General features: G+C 48.6%; 1 protein-coding gene across 1 annotated transcript; it reads left to right on the top strand.

Annotated features, from left to right (window-relative positions):
• Positions 1 to 4055: 4055 nt before the first annotated feature.
• On the top strand, positions 4056 to 12625 carry metrnla (meteorin like, glial cell differentiation regulator a). Its single transcript, XM_076033085.1, has 4 exons — positions 4056 to 4493; positions 7140 to 7528; positions 11605 to 11664; positions 11774 to 12625. The coding sequence occupies exons 1-4, from the start codon at positions 4396 to 4398 to the stop codon at positions 12085 to 12087; spliced, it is 861 nt and encodes a 286-aa protein (XP_075889200.1). The 5' UTR covers positions 4056 to 4395; the 3' UTR covers positions 12088 to 12625.
• Positions 12626 to 17468: the final 4843 nt, after the last annotated feature.

Genomic DNA, 17468 nt, shown 5'->3' with positions numbered 1-17468 from the left:
CCCAGTCAAAATAAACAGTTCTGTCGCCTGACTAAATGCAAGCAACACATTGGAATAAGTGAGTTTTTTTCTACTTTCGAGTCGCTGAAATGTGTCGTTCATTTCAAGCAATTGCGCTTATTGCAGCCTCCCCTTATTTCTCCAGGCTGTGCTGAATTAGACTGTAATTAGGGGAAATTATGAAGTCACTGTGTTGTTTGGTGCTGATGAAGCCACATGCGACTGTCTGACCAGAGACATGATGACACTCGCTGCCACTGTGTGCTATATTTCATCAACTATTCTAATGATGTAATTACAAAATTGCACATGATGATTATTACATCCATGGTATTGTTGATTTAATAGGGTAATTTTTTCTCTGTCTGCCTTAAATTGATATCACATGCTCCCAAAATGTCACAGCTATCCAAGACCTCTAGGCCTTTTAACATGATTTTCTTCATTTCTGTTGTTCCATTGCTCATCACCAACTTATTTCTTCTCTCTGGTTGGCAGCTGAATTGTTTCTGTGCACTCAGGTTGTTTAAAGTGCAGTCTCCGTTCAAGCAGGTGAGTAACGCGGAATCCAGATATTAGGTTTAAGTAATGTAAGTAGACATTTGAAAAAGAACAGATGCATGAAACAAATCCCACTGCATTAAGGTTAGAAGGCAGGCGAACACGAACTCCAGATGTGAAAGATGTGTGCCAGACAATTCTGCAAACTGTACCTATAAACCTCACGAGTGAACAAAAGCTCTTTTCACTGTGTCTTGTTTATGAAAAAACAGTCATTTAACACGGGCTTGTTTAGGTCTTGACAAGACTGGTGTCTCTGGGAAGAAAGAAAGAACTCTGGCACACACACACACACACACATACAGTAGAAAGCAGGTAAACATCACATCCCATCAGCTGCCTGATTGACTTTGTCGCTGCTTTTCCACCTGGGGGTGAAAAAGCAGCCCAAGTCAGCAAAGGTTGACTTTGACAAACGGCCTGGCAACATTTTTTTTTTTTTGTGAAGAAATGACAGAACCCTAACCCCCTAAACACACTCCTGCTTGTGTTCCACCAGCACCACTTACCCAAACTGCAGAACAACATATTTACCAAATGCTGCTAATCCTCCCACTGGAGGCCTTTAAGCCGCAGATCGCTGCTTCGGGGCTCAAAGTTTCAAGCCGAATCCGACAACAACATCAACACGGAGACCCGACTGTGTGATTATGAAGTGTTCTGCAGTTGCAGTTGTTGCGAAGCGTTGCAAATTTGAATGTTTTGCTGTTGTTTTCACAAATGGCAGCATCCTGGAGGAAGCTCTATTCAAAATTTTTTCAACAGTGAATTGTGGTTACCTGTGAATATCACTGATTTCTTTTGAACGCAACGTTGACAGAGTCTGTGAGTGACGTTTTCTAATCCACAGAACCGCTCTGGGGTTTCACCACGGGAAAGAATTCCATCGTTAAGGGCTTAGAAAAACATAGAGAAGAAAAGCAATTCAACTTTGGAGAAGACAGAACCTGGACTGGCCTGGACTGAACCGGCTCAGCTGTGCAGACAGGTGTTGGGTGAGAGTTAAACCTGCTTCCTTTCAGCTGCACTGAGAGAAAACATAAACGCTGACACGGAGTCCATCAGGCAACTGCAACAACAAGAGGATGGGACCTTCTCGTCCAACCCCCACCCCCTGGGACACTAATGTTTGTTTGTGCGCACGTGCGTGTGTGTGTGTGTGTGTGTGTGTGTGTGTTTTCATAGGAATAGGGAGAGAACAGGTGACTCAGCCAATTAAATCACTGACTTAATATTTTTCTTCATTTTCCTTGGAACTGGGCTTAATCTTCAGATTACGCTGTTCTAACTAAGACCTTTGAACGTTCCCTCTCAAGACGGGTGAGTAAAACCTCTGTTGACGGAAAACAGGACCGTCCAGTGTTTGAATTTGACTGCACTTATTGGACACATGGGCTGAAGAATGACTTTTACACACCGGACAGTCCGGGCCAGATCATTCTCTCTCAAACAGGTTTTGGATGAAAAGTGGGTATGTCTCTTCAACTCAGCAGAAAGTAGAGCTGGAACGTTTTTTTTTCTGTCTCTCTGTCTTGGCTTTCACTGTAACATAAGAGCTGATTGTGTAGATAAGAGGATTCTGCAAATCTTTCGATCTTCACAGCTCAGTTTCATTATTGCTACAGCTACATTTTTCCTTGTTTGAGTCAGCCTGACTTCCAAAAGAGGGGCTTCGGTCAAACTTGTTTTTATTTAAATGCACAGCATCAACATCTGCAAACAGACCACAATGTTGAAAATAACAGAGAGGTTTCATTTTAGTCATTATCCAAAAGCAGAAAACATTTCAAATGATCAGTGGCAAAACAAACAAGTGCTAGTGTTTGCAGCAGGACAGTTCGTGTATGTTGTCTCGACCAGGAAGAATCAGCCACCCGGGAAGAAACGTGAAAAAGTGTGTAGGGAGAAGGCACTCGAACATGCACCCATAAACACATCCATCATCAATCAGCCACAAGCGATCCCTGCTTCCCAGAAACTGGAGAGGGAAAAGTAGCAGTTGGAGACGCCACTGGTTCCCCTCGTCCAACGGGTTTCGTTCCCATGCTGCGTGCAGCATCCACACAAAAACACATCTCGTTTCACAAGAGAGAGGAAAAAAAGGGTGAAGAAAAAGAGCCGGGATGCTTGACACGAGTGATGAGTAGTGTGTGTTTACAGATGCACTCGCTGGTAACGGACCAGGACGCCCAACAAGTCCGTGCAGCTCACGTCGCTCCAGAAAACAGATCTTCCATGGAAGAGTGCTTGAAGAAATTCCCTGTTGCTGTTCAGTGTGTGTGTGTGTGTGTGTGTGTGTGTGTGTGTGTGTGTGTGTGTAATGTAAGTAAATTGTTAATCATTAGTTTGGACGGATGTTCCTGAATGGCTCTTTGACTCGAGCTCTCTGCGGTCTTCCGATGGGGGGTTTTCCAGATTAAAACTCACATAATAGAGGGATTATTGCAGAGCAAATGCAATGTCTCGGGGGCCACTGCACTATCATTTACAATTTTGGGAAACCACATTTATTTCACTTTTGCACAATAAATTCAATCAGGGTTTAATTTCTTTATGAAAAGCCTCTTTTGTCTTTTTTTTTGAAGATGTTTGTGGCGCAGTGGCCGGAGCATTACGCTGTCCTGACAGTTTGTCTCTTAAATCAGCTGAATCATAATTGCCGAGGCAGCACAGGCACGACAGTGGCTGCACATAAAATATCTCACAGGCCTTGGTAAGCCTTCTTTCTTCCACTTGTACAAATGTGAAGCAATGGTGGATTTCACTCATCATTCATCACGGGTATGCTGATACCACAAACTCCCTTTAGCCGTTGTGACATCATACGCTGTGCTACAGGTGCACCACCTGTGCCACAATGACTCTGTCTGCTGAGAGGTCATGACAGCTCCATGGTGACTCTGGTTGAATTTGATGCACATTCCGGTAAATAAATCACTTTTGAAATGCTGTTTCCATTTGGTGTTTTAATGGGCTGTTAAAAGTAGGGGGAATTAATCGTGTTTACTGCCGGCTTCGTGTTCAGCGTGAATTATTTGTGCTCAGCGTGCGGAGTTTGTTATGCGAAACCAATCAAAATCCTTCAGCGCATTCCCGAGAGTCCTTTGCGTCGCGTCGGAAATCCCGGCCACTTGTCAAACTGCCCACCGTGACACAGAGTGAATAACTAAGGAACACCGTTTGAGGGTGAGAGGTGTTGTCCACACAGTGATTTGCGATTGGTCGTCACTTTTTGCTGTTGAGAAAAACGAAAAAGAACGCAGTTTTGTATGCCAACCAAAAATAGTACAGTTACGAGTCGACACCGCGAGGACAACCTGGGTAGAAGAAAGTAGATTATATCTTGAAAAGTGTCAGGGAAGGTGTTTCCGAAGTAGTTTAAATGGTTAGTTTTTTCCGCCGATACGAAGCTTTCCATTCCTTTTTATGCTATCTGTCATTCCTAAGCCTTGCGCCTTTGGCAGTAAGTCGTTAGTCGTTGCCTGAGCCTGGGTCCGTGAAGGCATCTTCGCCGATAAACAGCAGTGAATGGGGGCGTGACGTAGACGGCCGTGGTTCATCCCTGGGGCTCCGAGAGCGTCACTCAGTTCGCCCCGGCACCGACAAGCAGCAGCAGCAGTAGCAGCGGCAGCACTGAGCGAGCCCGCCGACCGGTTTCTTGTCACCCCGAGGCTGACGGAGGACGTGGCGGTGTGTGACAGTTGGGTTCGCCCTTCCTCGGATAAGCGGAGCGGCGGTCCCGGAGCTCATGGACGCGCTATGCGGCTGGAAAGACGACGGCGGACTTCAGCGTAGCTTGACCCGGGAGGAGGCGCCTTGAGCGGCCACATAAACATGCTGAGCCCGATGCTGGCCTCCCTGCTGCCTGTCGTGCTCCTGTGGCGGCTTTCTCTCGGACAGTATTCCAGTGACCAGTGCAGCTGGAAGGGCAGGTAAGGATCGGATTTTTTTCTCCCCCCCCCTCAAAGTTTTCGTGAAAAATGTTGTGGTTTAGAAGTTTTCTGAGTGAGCTCTGGATGTTGGAAGTGACCGAAACTCAGGAGCGCAGTGAGCCGAGTCGGAGGTAAACAAGACAGATGTTGGGTCCGGATTTTTCTCTTCCTTTGCCTTTCCTTTATTTTATTTTATTTTATTCTTTTAAAAAGCGTTGTACAGTGTTGACTCAACCTCTTAATGTCCTGGATTAAGATATAAATAGTTTCACTTCGGTTAGTATTGTTTCCCCCCCCTTTTAATTAATGAAAGGTTCAGGGACGAAACTCAAAAACAAAACAGCAACTCACAGCTCGTGGGATTAAAATGTGTTTGACAGATTGTAGTTTGTGTAAATCCTTGTCCTTTTGTTTTTTTTTTGTTGAATTTCTTTGCCTATTTTGTCTCATGATATACTCAGACGTTGCCTTCCCTTTCAGTCAGTCTTCAAATGACTTACAAAAACTCAAATAATTACAGGATCAGATGGAGGGAGAAAAAAAAAACTTTTTGGTGGGGCTTTTATTTTTTTGGAAGTGGCTGCATAACGGATCCCAAAACCTCAGGCAGCGCGCACTGGAAAGTTTCACCTCTCATCAAACATCTGCTGAAATGTGTTGTGCACTTGAGGAGCTGCGCTTCAAATAGTGCGGTTTGCTTTTCTTTTTTTTCATCCTCCTCCAGTCACCACCAGCAGGAGGAGGAGGAGGAGGAGGAGGAGGAGGAAGGCCTTCTCTCACTCTGCACCGAGCTCCTCCACCAATAATCTGTTGTTCATTAGCGGGACTCTTGAATAATCCCCCTTTAATTGCATGCAGAAGTGATGGAGTGAGCGGACGACTTAATTAGAGGCGTGTGCAGGAAAAAGGCTGGTGTGTGTGTGTGTGTGTGTGTGTGTGTGTGTGTGTGTGTGTGTGTGTGTGTGTGTGTGTGTGTGTGTGTGTGTGTGTCGTAGTGTTTTGTTAAATTTCTGAAACTTTCAGCGTCTCATTTTCAAGGAAACTGGGCGTTTCTTTTTTATTCCCCCTTCGCTCGGAGTCAAACCGCCGGCTTGGCACGCCGGTGAAAGTGCTGACGGCTTCCTGCCTCTGGCTCTGGCTACAGAATCACTGATGGCCCCGCAACTTTTCCTTTTTTCTCCTCCTTCTTCTTTTTTTTTTTCTCAAACTCTGACCAGGCATTAAAGCGCCGGGAAGGGAGGACGTTTGGTCGCGCCGGCGCCAGGGTCCGAGCTCGCTGCCCAGACGAGTCTCTTCCAGGCCCTTTGGTGGCTTGAAAGCAAAGTGGGGGAGTTTTAGGAGGTGGGGGGGGAGGGCTTGCGTGACCTGCATTTGCACTTGCATGCGGCAGGGCCGCGGCTACTGTTGCCGCCCTTGTCTACCCAGAAGCCCCTGTGTCCCCCTCCATTCATGCCGCCTCTGCTCCCAAACGCTTCCCAACGGCAGCGTGCCAGTGGTGCCTTTTGCCAAGGGACCCCGGAGGAGGGAGGAACACTGTGGTATTGGAGGGAGTGTGTGTGTGTGTGTGTGTGTGTGTGTGTGTGTGTGTGTGTGTGTGTGTGTGTGTGTGTGTGTGTGTGTTGGAGCTGAGGTCACTTGGGCTGCTGCGGCTCGTGACTGGTCATGCAGCCGGTCTTGCGCGCCGATGGCAGTTAATGCTCGGGGAGGAATGCGGTCTAATGTGCTCACGCTCTGCCAGAGGCCTCATCCACCACCGCCGCCGCCACCACGGCCGTGGTCGGTTAACTCGGCAGGCGGAAATAATTTTTTAGATCACGGCAATGGAGGGAAAAAAAAAAAAAGGTTTCTATAAAGACGCCTTTTGTGTTTGCGGAATGTCCAGAATAGTAGGAAGCGAATTTGGGTTGATGCCTGGATGTCACGTATCCATCTGGTGAAGAGCCCATAGAAGATGTTTTTCTTGTGAAACGGTGATTGGGTGGACAGATGAGGTGCGTCCTACGTAAGTCAACCGATCACACTTGTTGCTTCTAGATCAGTGCCAAAGGGCGTCAGCAGACACTCTGCAGCCACCTGCTGAAATAAAATGTTGCCTTTGGAGAAAAGAATTCACTGCTGTTTGGTGGGAGACTGAAGCTCTGATCTCTTATGCAGAAGTGATTGTTGGTTCCACTTCCTGGTCTTCTTCCTTTTCTGGAGAACGTCACCTACAGACACTTCAGGACACAGCCAGTCAATCCGAGCTGAGACACAGCAGCACGTACAACGTTGTGACGTCCACGTTGGGGGAAAAAAAATATTTTCTGGTGATTTTATGGTCTTTATCATTTTTTTAAACGACGGAAAGACCATGGCTGAAAAAGCAACAATAGATTTATAGATCATGTGGGGAAAAAGCTTTTTGGGCCCCATGGGATATTTTTGCTGCAGTACCTCGAGTGGCCACTGGGAAAAACCGGCGCACGGCCGTATTGCCAGTCCGTTATCCAGTTCTTATCATACATCCATGCGCTCAGTGCATCTGCTACCTTGCACCTTCTTGTTGGTAAAAAAAAAAGAAGACGTGATGGTGGTTGTGGAATCTACAGAATTGCAAATTTCGTAAAACGTCCGCCTGACCTCCTCTCTTCTCTCCCTCCCTCCCAGCGGCCTGACCCACGAAGGCCACACCAGGGACGTGGAGCAGGTGTACCTGCGCTGCTCCCAGGGCTCCCTGGAGTGGCTCTACCCCACCGGGGCCATCATCGTCAACCTGCGGCCCAACACGCTCTCGCCCGCCTCGGCCCGCCTCTCCGTCTGCATCAAGCCCTCGGCCGACTCCAGGGGCACCAACGTCTACTTGGACCGCAACGGCCGGCTGCGGCTGCTGCTGCGCGAGCAGGACCAGGCCCTGGGCAAGGTGCAGTGCTTCGGCATCACCGAGGGGGCGCTCTTCATCGAGGCCGTCCCGCACAGGGACATTAGCCGGCGGATCACGGCCTTCCGCTACGAGCTGCTCAGCGAGCGACTGGGACCAGACGCGCTCTCGCCGACCGGTGAGTTTGCTGTTGGCGTGGATCAGAAGTGATGGAAGGATGGAAGGAAATATTGATTTGTAATTCTTATTTTAACGGCTGCATTCTCTTGGACTCTATGCCTCTGTTCAGGTGGGCGCCACCTGCTGGTATGGAGACTTTTGTTGTTTCTGATCTTTATTTTTCATCTAGGACTTTAATGCAGCGGCCAAACATGCTCAGTCACCTAGAAAACTGCATTGACATATTTAGCCCTCTGTTAGCAGCCTCCTGTTATGAACCCTCCACATCTTTGGAAGGGGACAAGAAAACCAGATGGTTTGTCGTGATGTGGTCGTTGTCACTGAACGCCTTGAAGATGCAACGGTGCCCTTCGTGATGTCACAAGGGGCGGTTTCCCCGCAGCCGGCTGCTGCAGCTCACACACCGTGAGAAGCGTCTGACTTAAAGTGAAGGTTGCTGTATTTTTCTCGTGGATTTCTTTCACTCTGGGGAGTTAATTGACAGGCCAGCGGGACGTTGTTGTTCTTGTTGTTGAAAATCACTGGCAAAGTGGCTTTTTGCACAATTTGGGAACTTTATGAGGGACCCTAGCGGAGGAAATCTTGCGCCAGGAGAATCCGGGCCAAAGTCCACGTTTCTGCAAGCAGAATACATAAATTCAGTTTTGCTGTTATCAAAACAGGGAATATGAAATTTTTTGTGTGTGTGTGTGTGTGTGTGTGTGTGTGTGTGTGTGTGTGTGTGTGTGTGTGTGTGTGTGTGTGTGTGTGTGTGTGTGTGTGTGTGTGTGTGTGGGAGAGCAGCCAATCACACAGAACCGCGGTTGGAAAAACAGCCGTGTGTTTTCTCACCACCGGTACCTGCCAAACCTGCAGAGTTTCACGCTGCGGCTCCGTGTTTTTGCTTTCTGCTTTTGTTTTCCTTTCTCTCCACCTAACGCGAAAAAATACCAGGCCGAGCATCGGCGCCCACGTCGTGTTTTTACGGCTCTCTGGGCTCGCACGGCCACTTCCTGCATCGGGGAGAGGAGAGGAGAGGGGAGGGGTGGAGGGGAGGAGGGGAGAGGAGGAGAGGAGAGGAGGGGAGAGGTGAAGAATAGAAGTTCTATTTTTCTTCTTCTGTCCCTCCTTCAGTTCTGGCCTTGAGATGGCGCTGGGATTATGGGCAGAGACGGGGGTCTCGTGTCACCTGAGGTCCATACTGCCGGATTGATGGCTCCCCTTCGCTTCAGAACCTCAGCCTCCCTGTTTTTTTTCCCTGTTCCCTCCTCTCTTCCCCGCTGTGTCGAGATTGAGTTGCTCCACATCAGCTGCCCGACTTCTCCAGATGTTAGCAGGCTACGCACATACGTGCACACACACGCGCACACACGCGCACACTCACACACACACGTGCATGCACATACATACGTTCACACACGCACGCACAAGCACACACACATACTGTACATGCGTGCACACACACTCACTCACACACTCACTCACACACACACACACATGCACATACATACGTGCACACACACAAACATACGCGCACAGACACACACGCATTCATGCACACACACACACACACACACACACACGCAGGCTTCATGTCTCTGCCGTCACTCCCTCTCAGCTCTCCTGACTCACTCCCCCTGCTGTCCGCCTCACTCTTTCCTACCTCTCCTCTCTTTTTCTATTAATCATTCCTATATTTTCCTCCCCCCCCCCCCCGCCGTCGTACATCATCCGTCTCACCGCCGCCTGTTTGAAGTGGGTTCCGACTTTTCGAGTCGTGCTTCATTACAGAGGAATGCATCAGGGCCCAGATGTTGAAGGGACGTCCACTCCTCCCCAGCCGCCCCCCCCACCCCACCCCCGCCGCCGCCAGCAGCCGCGCACACTCCCGCTCTCCCCTCTCATCCCATCGCTCATCCTTGCGTGGTCCTGTGAAGTGGTTCAGATCAGAGCGCCGCCGCTGCCGCCGCCGCATGTGCACTGGGCCGCACAGAGACGCTGACTCTGCCCTTTTCTTTTTTCTTTTTTTTTCCAATTCTGCGCGGCCCGTTCCTGCGGTTCCGTTTCATGTGTGACAAGTGATCCCTGTCCGCGGCGCTTCAAAGCGGCGGCGGTGGCGGCGGCGGCAGGAGGGGAAGAAGGAAAAAAAAACCTTCAGAAAGGTCGTGGCCGACCTCTCCAGCTGTTCACAAGCCGTCCGAGTTTGTGGCCCTTCCGACCTCTGACCCTCGGCCCTCCCGACGCACAGGTCAAAGGTCAGAGCGGCAAGCTAAAAATAATGGTGACAGCACGTTGGACTGCTTCCGGGTAAAGGCTGCACCAGAAGGGCTCAGTTAGAAACTAGTTGTTTTTTTTCTCCCCCTAATCACAACCAGGTGACAGTGCTGGAAGAGGTTGACCCCCGCAATAAAGTGGCGACTTGTCCAGGGTGCGCCCCCCCACCCGACCCCCTTCACCATCAGACAGCTGTGACAGGCTCCGCCCCCCGATGAGCTGAAGTGCAGGATAATCAGTGATAGGAAATGAATGGAGGGGAGAGCAACTGAGATTTAACAGTGTGACACTGCAACAGTGTCTCAATGTTGTGACCATGTGGACCGGCAGACTGACAGTGATTGTAGCCTTTTGTAAAGCACAGTCAGTCAGCAACACTGGCGAATGTTTTCATTCTAAGAAATGTAAAAAAAAAAAGAAATCCAGTCTCGCTTTGTGGACGTGCTGCTGAGTTGAGCTCCAACCCTTCAGTCTGAACTGAGGCACTTCGCACAATCCACCTCTACCCTCCCCCCACCCTTCAAACCGCTGCTGACTAGACGCCCCCTCCCTCTAATAAAGCCGTCCTGGTGCAGAACCGGCCGCAGGACCACCTGAGTCAACTAATCAGCGACTTGACTGCCGTCGTTCAGGAGCCTTTCTCCTGCTGTAAAAACTGCAGCCGACCGACCGACCGCCTCCAGCCAGGAGTGAAGTGGGGGTGGGGGGGGTCCTGAACTGCTTTGAAAGGGCTGTTTCGCTTTTCAGATGACTTACGCGCCCTCCAGTTGTGGCAGAACGCCCCCTGATGGCCCCTTTTTTATTGTTCAATAACAATAAACAGTCCCGTGAGAGTTATTTCTTTTTCTTCTTTTTGTTGTTTCTCGGTTGCTTTTCTTTTTTTCTGAAGTGATTTTGATTTTGACTGGAGGGCAGTTTTGCGATGTTATCTGACTGGGGCTGCGGTCGGCGCCGCAGACCCTCGTTCCTGCCATCTGGTCCGTGTTTGTCACGCTGTGTCAGATGGGATGAAGGCTGCTGATGCTTCCTTCCCTGCTGCGGGGAGGCTGAAACAAACTATCATTTTCAGTCCGTCCTCTCTGACACTTTCACTACTTTTTGGGAAGCGTTTGAAGTTGGCTGTGTGTCTGTGCGAATTTTGCCACAAAACTGTCAGTATTTTCGTTTCCATCACGCCAAGAGTTGCGCAAAACCTAAATAATCGCAATAAAAATTTGGTAATGGAAACAGCAGAAGTTTTTAAAGAGGTTTTCGCGCTCTCATGAGGTGGTTTTTCAGACGTATCGAGAGGTATCATGGAAAGTTTAATGGAAACACATTTTTCACATTTACACGTCAGTGGACGTGACGTACGGGGTCAGTGACTTCAAGTAAAAATGGTGCGTTATGATTGGACGGAGGAGGAGATGAAATGTTTTTTACAAGTAATCAGAGAGAACACTATAACAACCATTCCTGACAGCAAACAACATCGAAATGCAGATTTCGCGGGGCAAGATTTGACGAGATTACGGCTTCACAATAAAAGGAGGCTGCTAACAGAGGGCTAAATATGTCTATGCAGTTTTCTAGGTGACCGAGCATGTTGGGCTGCTCCATCAAAGTCTTTGATGGAAAAAAATAAAGATCGGAAACAATGAAAGTCTCCATACCAGCTGGTGGCGCACAACATTTAATGGAAACACCAAATCGTGATTGTACTTTGTCGAAATTTTAGAAATATCGCTTTCATTTTGCGAAAAGCTGTCATGGAAACGCAGCTACTGTTTATGAAGCTCCAGCTAAACTGAACCATCGTCCCCTCCTTCTGTTTCCTTGCAGCTCCCTGTAAACCCTGCAGCGATGCCGAGATCCTGCTGGCAGCCTGCACCAGCGACTTCGGTGAGTCCGCCCACCTTTTTTCGAGGCTTTTCCAGCCGCTCTCAAAATCTCAGTGTGAACGTCCACGACGTTGCCGCTGCTTCAACCGCACCTCTCTCTGTGTGCTCAGTGGCCCGGGGCAGCATCCGGACGGTGGAGCGGGAGGCGGAGCGCACGTCCGTCGCCGTGGACATCAGCCGCCTCTACCGGCAGAAGACCCAGGTGTTTGCGCCCGGCGGCGTGCGCGTGCGGCGCTGGACCGGCAGCATCAACATGCCCCTCCAGTGCGCGGCCAAGGCCGGCGAGGGCGACTTCCTCTTCACGGGCCTGGTGAGGTTCGGAGAGGCGTGGATGGGCTGTGCGCCGCGCTACAAGGACTTCCTGAGGCTGTACGAGGAGGCGCGGCAGCAGGGGAGCAACCCCTGTCAGGTGGACACGGACTGATGGAGCGGAACCAGTGTACTGGTTCTGAGGAGGGGACGAGGGTCGAACTGAGAGATGAGTCCCCCTCCTCCCTCCCCCAGGTTTTGTTGTGACTCTTTTGAGATAAAGACCAGAAGCTCCTGGATGACTCAGCATGTGGACTCCCTCGCTGCCCCTCCCCCACCTGACGAGGAGCTCCCCCCCTCCTGAGAGATTTGAAATGTAGCAAAGTCCGTTCGGTTTCTTATTTGTATAAAATGTGAATGACTGTTGTATATTTTGAGGCTCTTGCGCGCTTTGTGTAAAGAAGAAAACAAAGCTTGATGTACAGTTTTGAAGGTGTTTCTTATGACAGAAATGTACAAAGGCTCTAATTTTTATTTTTGTTTAAAAAAAAAGAAGAAGAAAGGAACTGATTTGCCATTGAAAAGATTGAAATTGTGTTTTTTGTTTTGTTTTGTTTTTTTCAGGGCGAACAGTGAAAGAAAAATCAAACCAAAAGAAATAAGATCTTTTTTTTTTTTGGCCTTGAAAATAAAAGGTTTTATTCTAAAAACGGCTCTGACGTCTGTGACGATTTTATATCAGATAAATCTTTTACAAATAATATGACCCTCGAAACTGCCTCTCATGAATAAATTCTGGACTAATTGCAACTTTTTTAGTCTCAAACTAGACAAAATTCACTTCACTAAAAGTAACAGAATTAGATAGATGAGAACAGCTCACCCTTCTACACCGAAACCAAAAAAAATTCCATCAGTTTCGAGCTTTATTAACATTTGAGCTTTATTTTCTCACTCGCCGACCCCAAGAGCAACGTAATTTCAGATCAGATAGAATATTCTCAGTGGTGCTTAAGGGATTAAAGTTTTTTTTCCCCGACTTGACCTCACTGCTGGAATACAAACACGCATCATATGATGTGCATTAGCCTCCCTGTCTGAGGTTCACATCAGCCGGAGCAGCGAGCGTCTGCCAAGGGTGCAGGGGGAGATCGGTATCGGAGAGCTGGAGTGGATTCCTCCTCGCTGGTTCCTGCGGTGATGGGTGGGGGAGGTGGGGGTGGGGGTGGGGCTGGGGTGGAGGGTGTGCTGGGTGGCCGTGTGTCAAGGTCAATGTGAAAGGCCTCTTTGTTTCAGCACAGCAGCCGAGTATGAGAGAGGGAGACGGACCTGAATACAGCCCTGGGCTCGCAACACTGCCCCCCCCCGCCCCCCTCGCATCCCCTGCTAAAAAAAAAAAAAAAAACGCTCTTCAAATTTTGTTGGCGCTCGCCACTTTGCTGTCTAAATGAACTTTCCCTTTCATCGCCTCTCATTAAAACACGCCAGGAAGGAGTCAGGTTATTGGGTTTAACTGCGCCGCCGCACCGGGCCCCGCTGAGGTGACATCCAGTTCACGGCCGAGGGGCCTTTTTTTTTTTTTTATTATTCCGTCCTTTTCACAGCGCCGGGAGCCCACCTCGTCTGCCTGTTAAGAGAGTTTCCCCCGCAGAGGCCGTCGGCCCTCCAGACGCTGACTTGAATGTCTGAATTCCAGCTGAAAGCCAGCAGGGCCCCCCCAGAGTCGCTCACTGGGAAATGCAAACAGAGTTTCTATAGGCAACAATGCCTCACTGTGAACCTTCAAGACCAGCATGAGGAGGGTCGGGGGCGGGTGGGGGGGGCAGTGCTGCTTGTCAGGTGTTTCCTCAGCAACACAATCAATATCCATTCAGCATCCAGGAGAACCACAAGTGATTAATAATTGTGATCTTTTGTTGGATATTTGGAAAGGAGTTGTGTGTTTGTGTGTTTGTGTGTCTGCGTGTCGGGTGAAGCACTGAGGCCTTTTCAGTCCTCTGGCCGTCAGCGCTGAAGACAGTCTGGTGGTTAACAACGGTGACTCTCAACGCGGAGGTCGCAGCATCAAAACTCAGCGTGGACCAAAGGTACAACACTGTGTGTGTCCGTGCGTGCGTGGTTGTGTGTCTAAACCAAACAAAAACCAAACTAAACCAAACCAAATGAAAAACCAACAAAACAAAAACCCAAACAACTAAAAACAAAAACTGTCCGTTGCGTTGCGTCCGTCGAATTTCAATCTTTCAACACTTGGAATTTCCTTCAACTGAGATCAACAGGAAGCAGCAAACAGGTAAGTGGAGCTAGCAAGCTAGCTCCCCCTTCCTTCTTCTTAAATTGTAATTGAATCAAATTTAAATGAGGTAGGGCAATCTTTTTTTCCCTGGTCAAAATTGGACATGAAATGCTTCATCTCCGCTTGTTGCATCATACTTACCTGTCAGTTAGCTCACTGGGTTAGTCACCTGACTCACGTCTGGGAGACCAGGGTTCGAATCCTGGTCACCGCTATGTTAAATTTAACTGACTATTTTTCTTTTTCCTTTGGTCAAAACTGGACATGAAACTCTTCAGCTCCGCTTGTTGCATCATAGTTGCCTGTCAGTTAGCTCAGTGGGCTGGTCACCTGACTCTCGTGTGGGAGACCAGGGTTCAAATCCTGGTCACCGCTATGTTAAATTTAACTGACTATTTTTCTTTTTCCTTTGGTCAAAACTGGACATAAAACTCTTCAGCTCCACTCGTTGTGCCACACTTATCTAAAGTGACTGGCAGCTGCAGAGTATTGAAGAGTCTCAACATGAATTGTTGGTTAAATTTGTTAATCTGTGGGCTGCTTTTTGTCAGACAGTTTAGCTCAGTGGGTGAGTGTGCTGACTATCACCAGGGAGACCAGGGTTTGAATCCTGGTCACCACCGTGTCAAACTTATCTCTCTTTTAAAGTCAAGATAGGAGAGAAGGGCAAGAAAATGAACTGTCACCTCATCAGGACTTTCAGTTCAGGCTGGTGGAAGCCTGACTGTGGTGCGTGATGTTGTTGGTTCGATTTTCCCCCACCAACTTTAAAAAAAAAAAAAATTAACTCTCTGAAGGCAAGAGCACAACACAGACTTGACAAAAATATAAGATATGTTTTGATTGAAAACTTTCTAAACATTCCAAGATAAATCGTACTGACTTACTGAAACCCTTCACAGCTATATGACTGAAACTCTTTGGGTTGGATTATATACCCATTAATCACAAAAAAACAAGACCCCAAACAAAAGGGTATACATCATGCTCCTATGTGTATATTCAATAAAAAAGATGAAACAGATTCAAGGTCAAGTGCAAGAGTACATTACCAGTAATAGACCAGAGTTTCAACCAGACATGAATATGAGGCGTCCTTGTTCTGCTGGGCTGAGACAGAAGTCACTGCAGTGTCACTCCGTGGGTGGAATGAAAGAAGGAGAAGAAGAAAATAGTGCAGTGGAAACGTAATCGCAGGGTCACTTGTCTGTGGAGGCTGCAGCCTAGAAAAATAGGCCTGTGGCCTGCAGCTCTGGCTAATATTTTATGCCTTTTTTTTGGGAAGTGTTGGAATGTGAGGAATGTGTTGACTTCACACACACACACACACACACACACACACACACACAACACACACACTTGCAAGTGTGCAGCATCCCCCAGCGCTGTGCATTGATTAGCTGGAATCAATAGAGACTCTGTGTTTTTTTTTTGCTTGCATGTGTGTGTGTGTGTGTGTGTGTGTGTGTGTGTGTGTGTGTGTGTGCGTGTGCGTGCACGTGCCCCTCGCCCCGGCACACATAAACACACCGCCCCGTCAGTGGGACGGTCACCACCCACAATGAGCCAGGACTGGGCTCTGCAGCTGCAGCACTCCTCACACCTCAGGAGCGACGCAGCGCAGCCCTGAGAAACTGTGAAATATCAAGTTTCAAACTCACTAATCCCAAAATTATTTGTTTGACGCAGCCAGGAAAACGCCCACTCAATGCTTCGGTGGAGCCCGAGCGTGCAAAAGTCGCTTCTTAAGTCCAAGTTACAGGAAGACATGGATTCCATGAGCCAACAATTCAGCAGGACGCCACTGCAGGCGGAGCTGTGATTTATATTTTATGGCGATATTAGCGTGCTAATGCGCTCACAGTGCCAATGCTGGCATGCCTGACTCCACTGGATTTATCATCCTAGTGTGTTGGCATGCACACTTAGCTCTTGGTTTTAGAATTGTAGTTGGGTTCTACTTTGTTATTTAAAAAAAAAAAGGGAAAAAAAGAAAAGAAAGAAAAACACTGCATAGAAGGCACATTTTGATCCAGTGAACAATTAGACAGCCAGTGGTTCTTTGCATAAAATACATTTTGAGACAACACGTGAATTCCCCTAATTGTTGGTAAACAGCAGTCAGTCATTTTAATAGTCTTGACTCATAAATATTTAAAGGCCCCATATGAAAAAACTCCCTTTGCATTTGGACACCACGTCCGCTCCATCTCAGAAGCACATCCAGTCGGAAACAAGCGGGCGTGAAAACTCTAATGTGAATTCCTTCATTGTCCTCACCGCGGCTAATTATTTCTGTCTCCTGAATGGTGGTCCGCCGCCACAAGTCTGTCTTCTTCTTCTCCTTTTGTCCTCCGTCGTCCTCTTGGCTCAATGGGTGAATGTCCGCGACCGCTGTCGGCTCACATGACTCCCAGGGACCGAACTGGGCCACGCCGTTGGTCCGGCAAACACACCATTGTCTCCTCAGAAATAGAGGGTGGGGGGGTCGGGGGGGTCGGTGCTGGCCCCCTCCGTCTCCGTTCAGCCCAATAACAGCAGCAGAATTTGGCTCCGAGGACGTCAAGCAAACACATTGCAAATAGCACTTTTTATTTACTCGCCTCTACTCCTCCTCCTCCCCCCCCCCCCCCCCCCCCTCTCCTTTCTCCCAGCATCCTTCATTTAGCGGGTCTGGGGGTGTATTTCCAATGGGAGGCCCTGGCAACCGGCGGCGACTTTCTCATGATGTCACCGAGCGACTGGCGGCCCTCTTGTAAGGACGCAACGCCTCTCTTGCCGGCGTCAGCGTCTCGCCGGAGGTGATCGAAGGAGAATTTTGGAATTCATTCTAGATTCTGTCGGCCTGGGTTTGGATCCTGGAGTCTCAGTTCGGTTTGGACGCTTGCTTCCTCACCGCCCCTCAGCTTTGCATTTTGATTTTGCTGGCATGCCAGTGACCCTGCGAGTCCTCTGAATTTATATTATGTGTGCATTTTTAAGGAGGAAAATAAAGCTAGAACGTGTTGGATTTGATTGAACCAGTATCAGATTTAAGCAGGCCAATTACCAAGACTCTTTCCAAAGACTGTCAGAACTGAGGACTGAGGTCAAAACTTCTTGTGTGTTCTTTTCAGGCAAAAATGCCTCCTGTTCTGCTAAAACTGCAGCTACTGCACCATACATACTAAACCTTCACAGCACTGGTGGTCTCGTCTAATGTTTTTTATATTCTTGTATAGTTCTTCCTTTTTCTGTCTCGAACGGGAGGTTGACTGGCT

This window comes from Nelusetta ayraudi, unplaced genomic scaffold, assembly GCF_046127955.1.
Source record: "Nelusetta ayraudi isolate G7.1 ecotype Tasmania unplaced genomic scaffold, CSIRO-AGI_Nayr_v1 ptg000040l, whole genome shotgun sequence".
In the NCBI taxonomy this organism is placed as follows: domain Eukaryota; kingdom Metazoa; phylum Chordata; class Actinopteri; order Tetraodontiformes; family Monacanthidae; genus Nelusetta; species Nelusetta ayraudi.
The sequence above is the reverse complement of the archived record's forward strand: the minus strand, read 5'-3'. Positions and strand labels throughout refer to the sequence as shown.

What these genes read in the sequence shown, in the direction of transcription:
- metrnla (XM_076033085.1), top strand. Translation starts at nt 4,396, where the DNA reads ATGCTGAGCCCGATGCTGGCCTCCCTGCTGCCTGTCGTGCTCCTGTGG. An exon ending in CAGTGCAGCTGGAAGGGCAG is followed by an intron (nt 4,494 to 7,139) that starts GTAAGGATCGGA and finishes CCTCCCTCCCAG; the next exon opens with CGGCCTGACCCACGAAGGCC. An exon ending in AGACGCGCTCTCGCCGACCG is followed by an intron (nt 7,529 to 11,604) that starts GTGAGTTTGCTG and finishes GTTTCCTTGCAG; the next exon opens with CTCCCTGTAAACCCTGCAGC.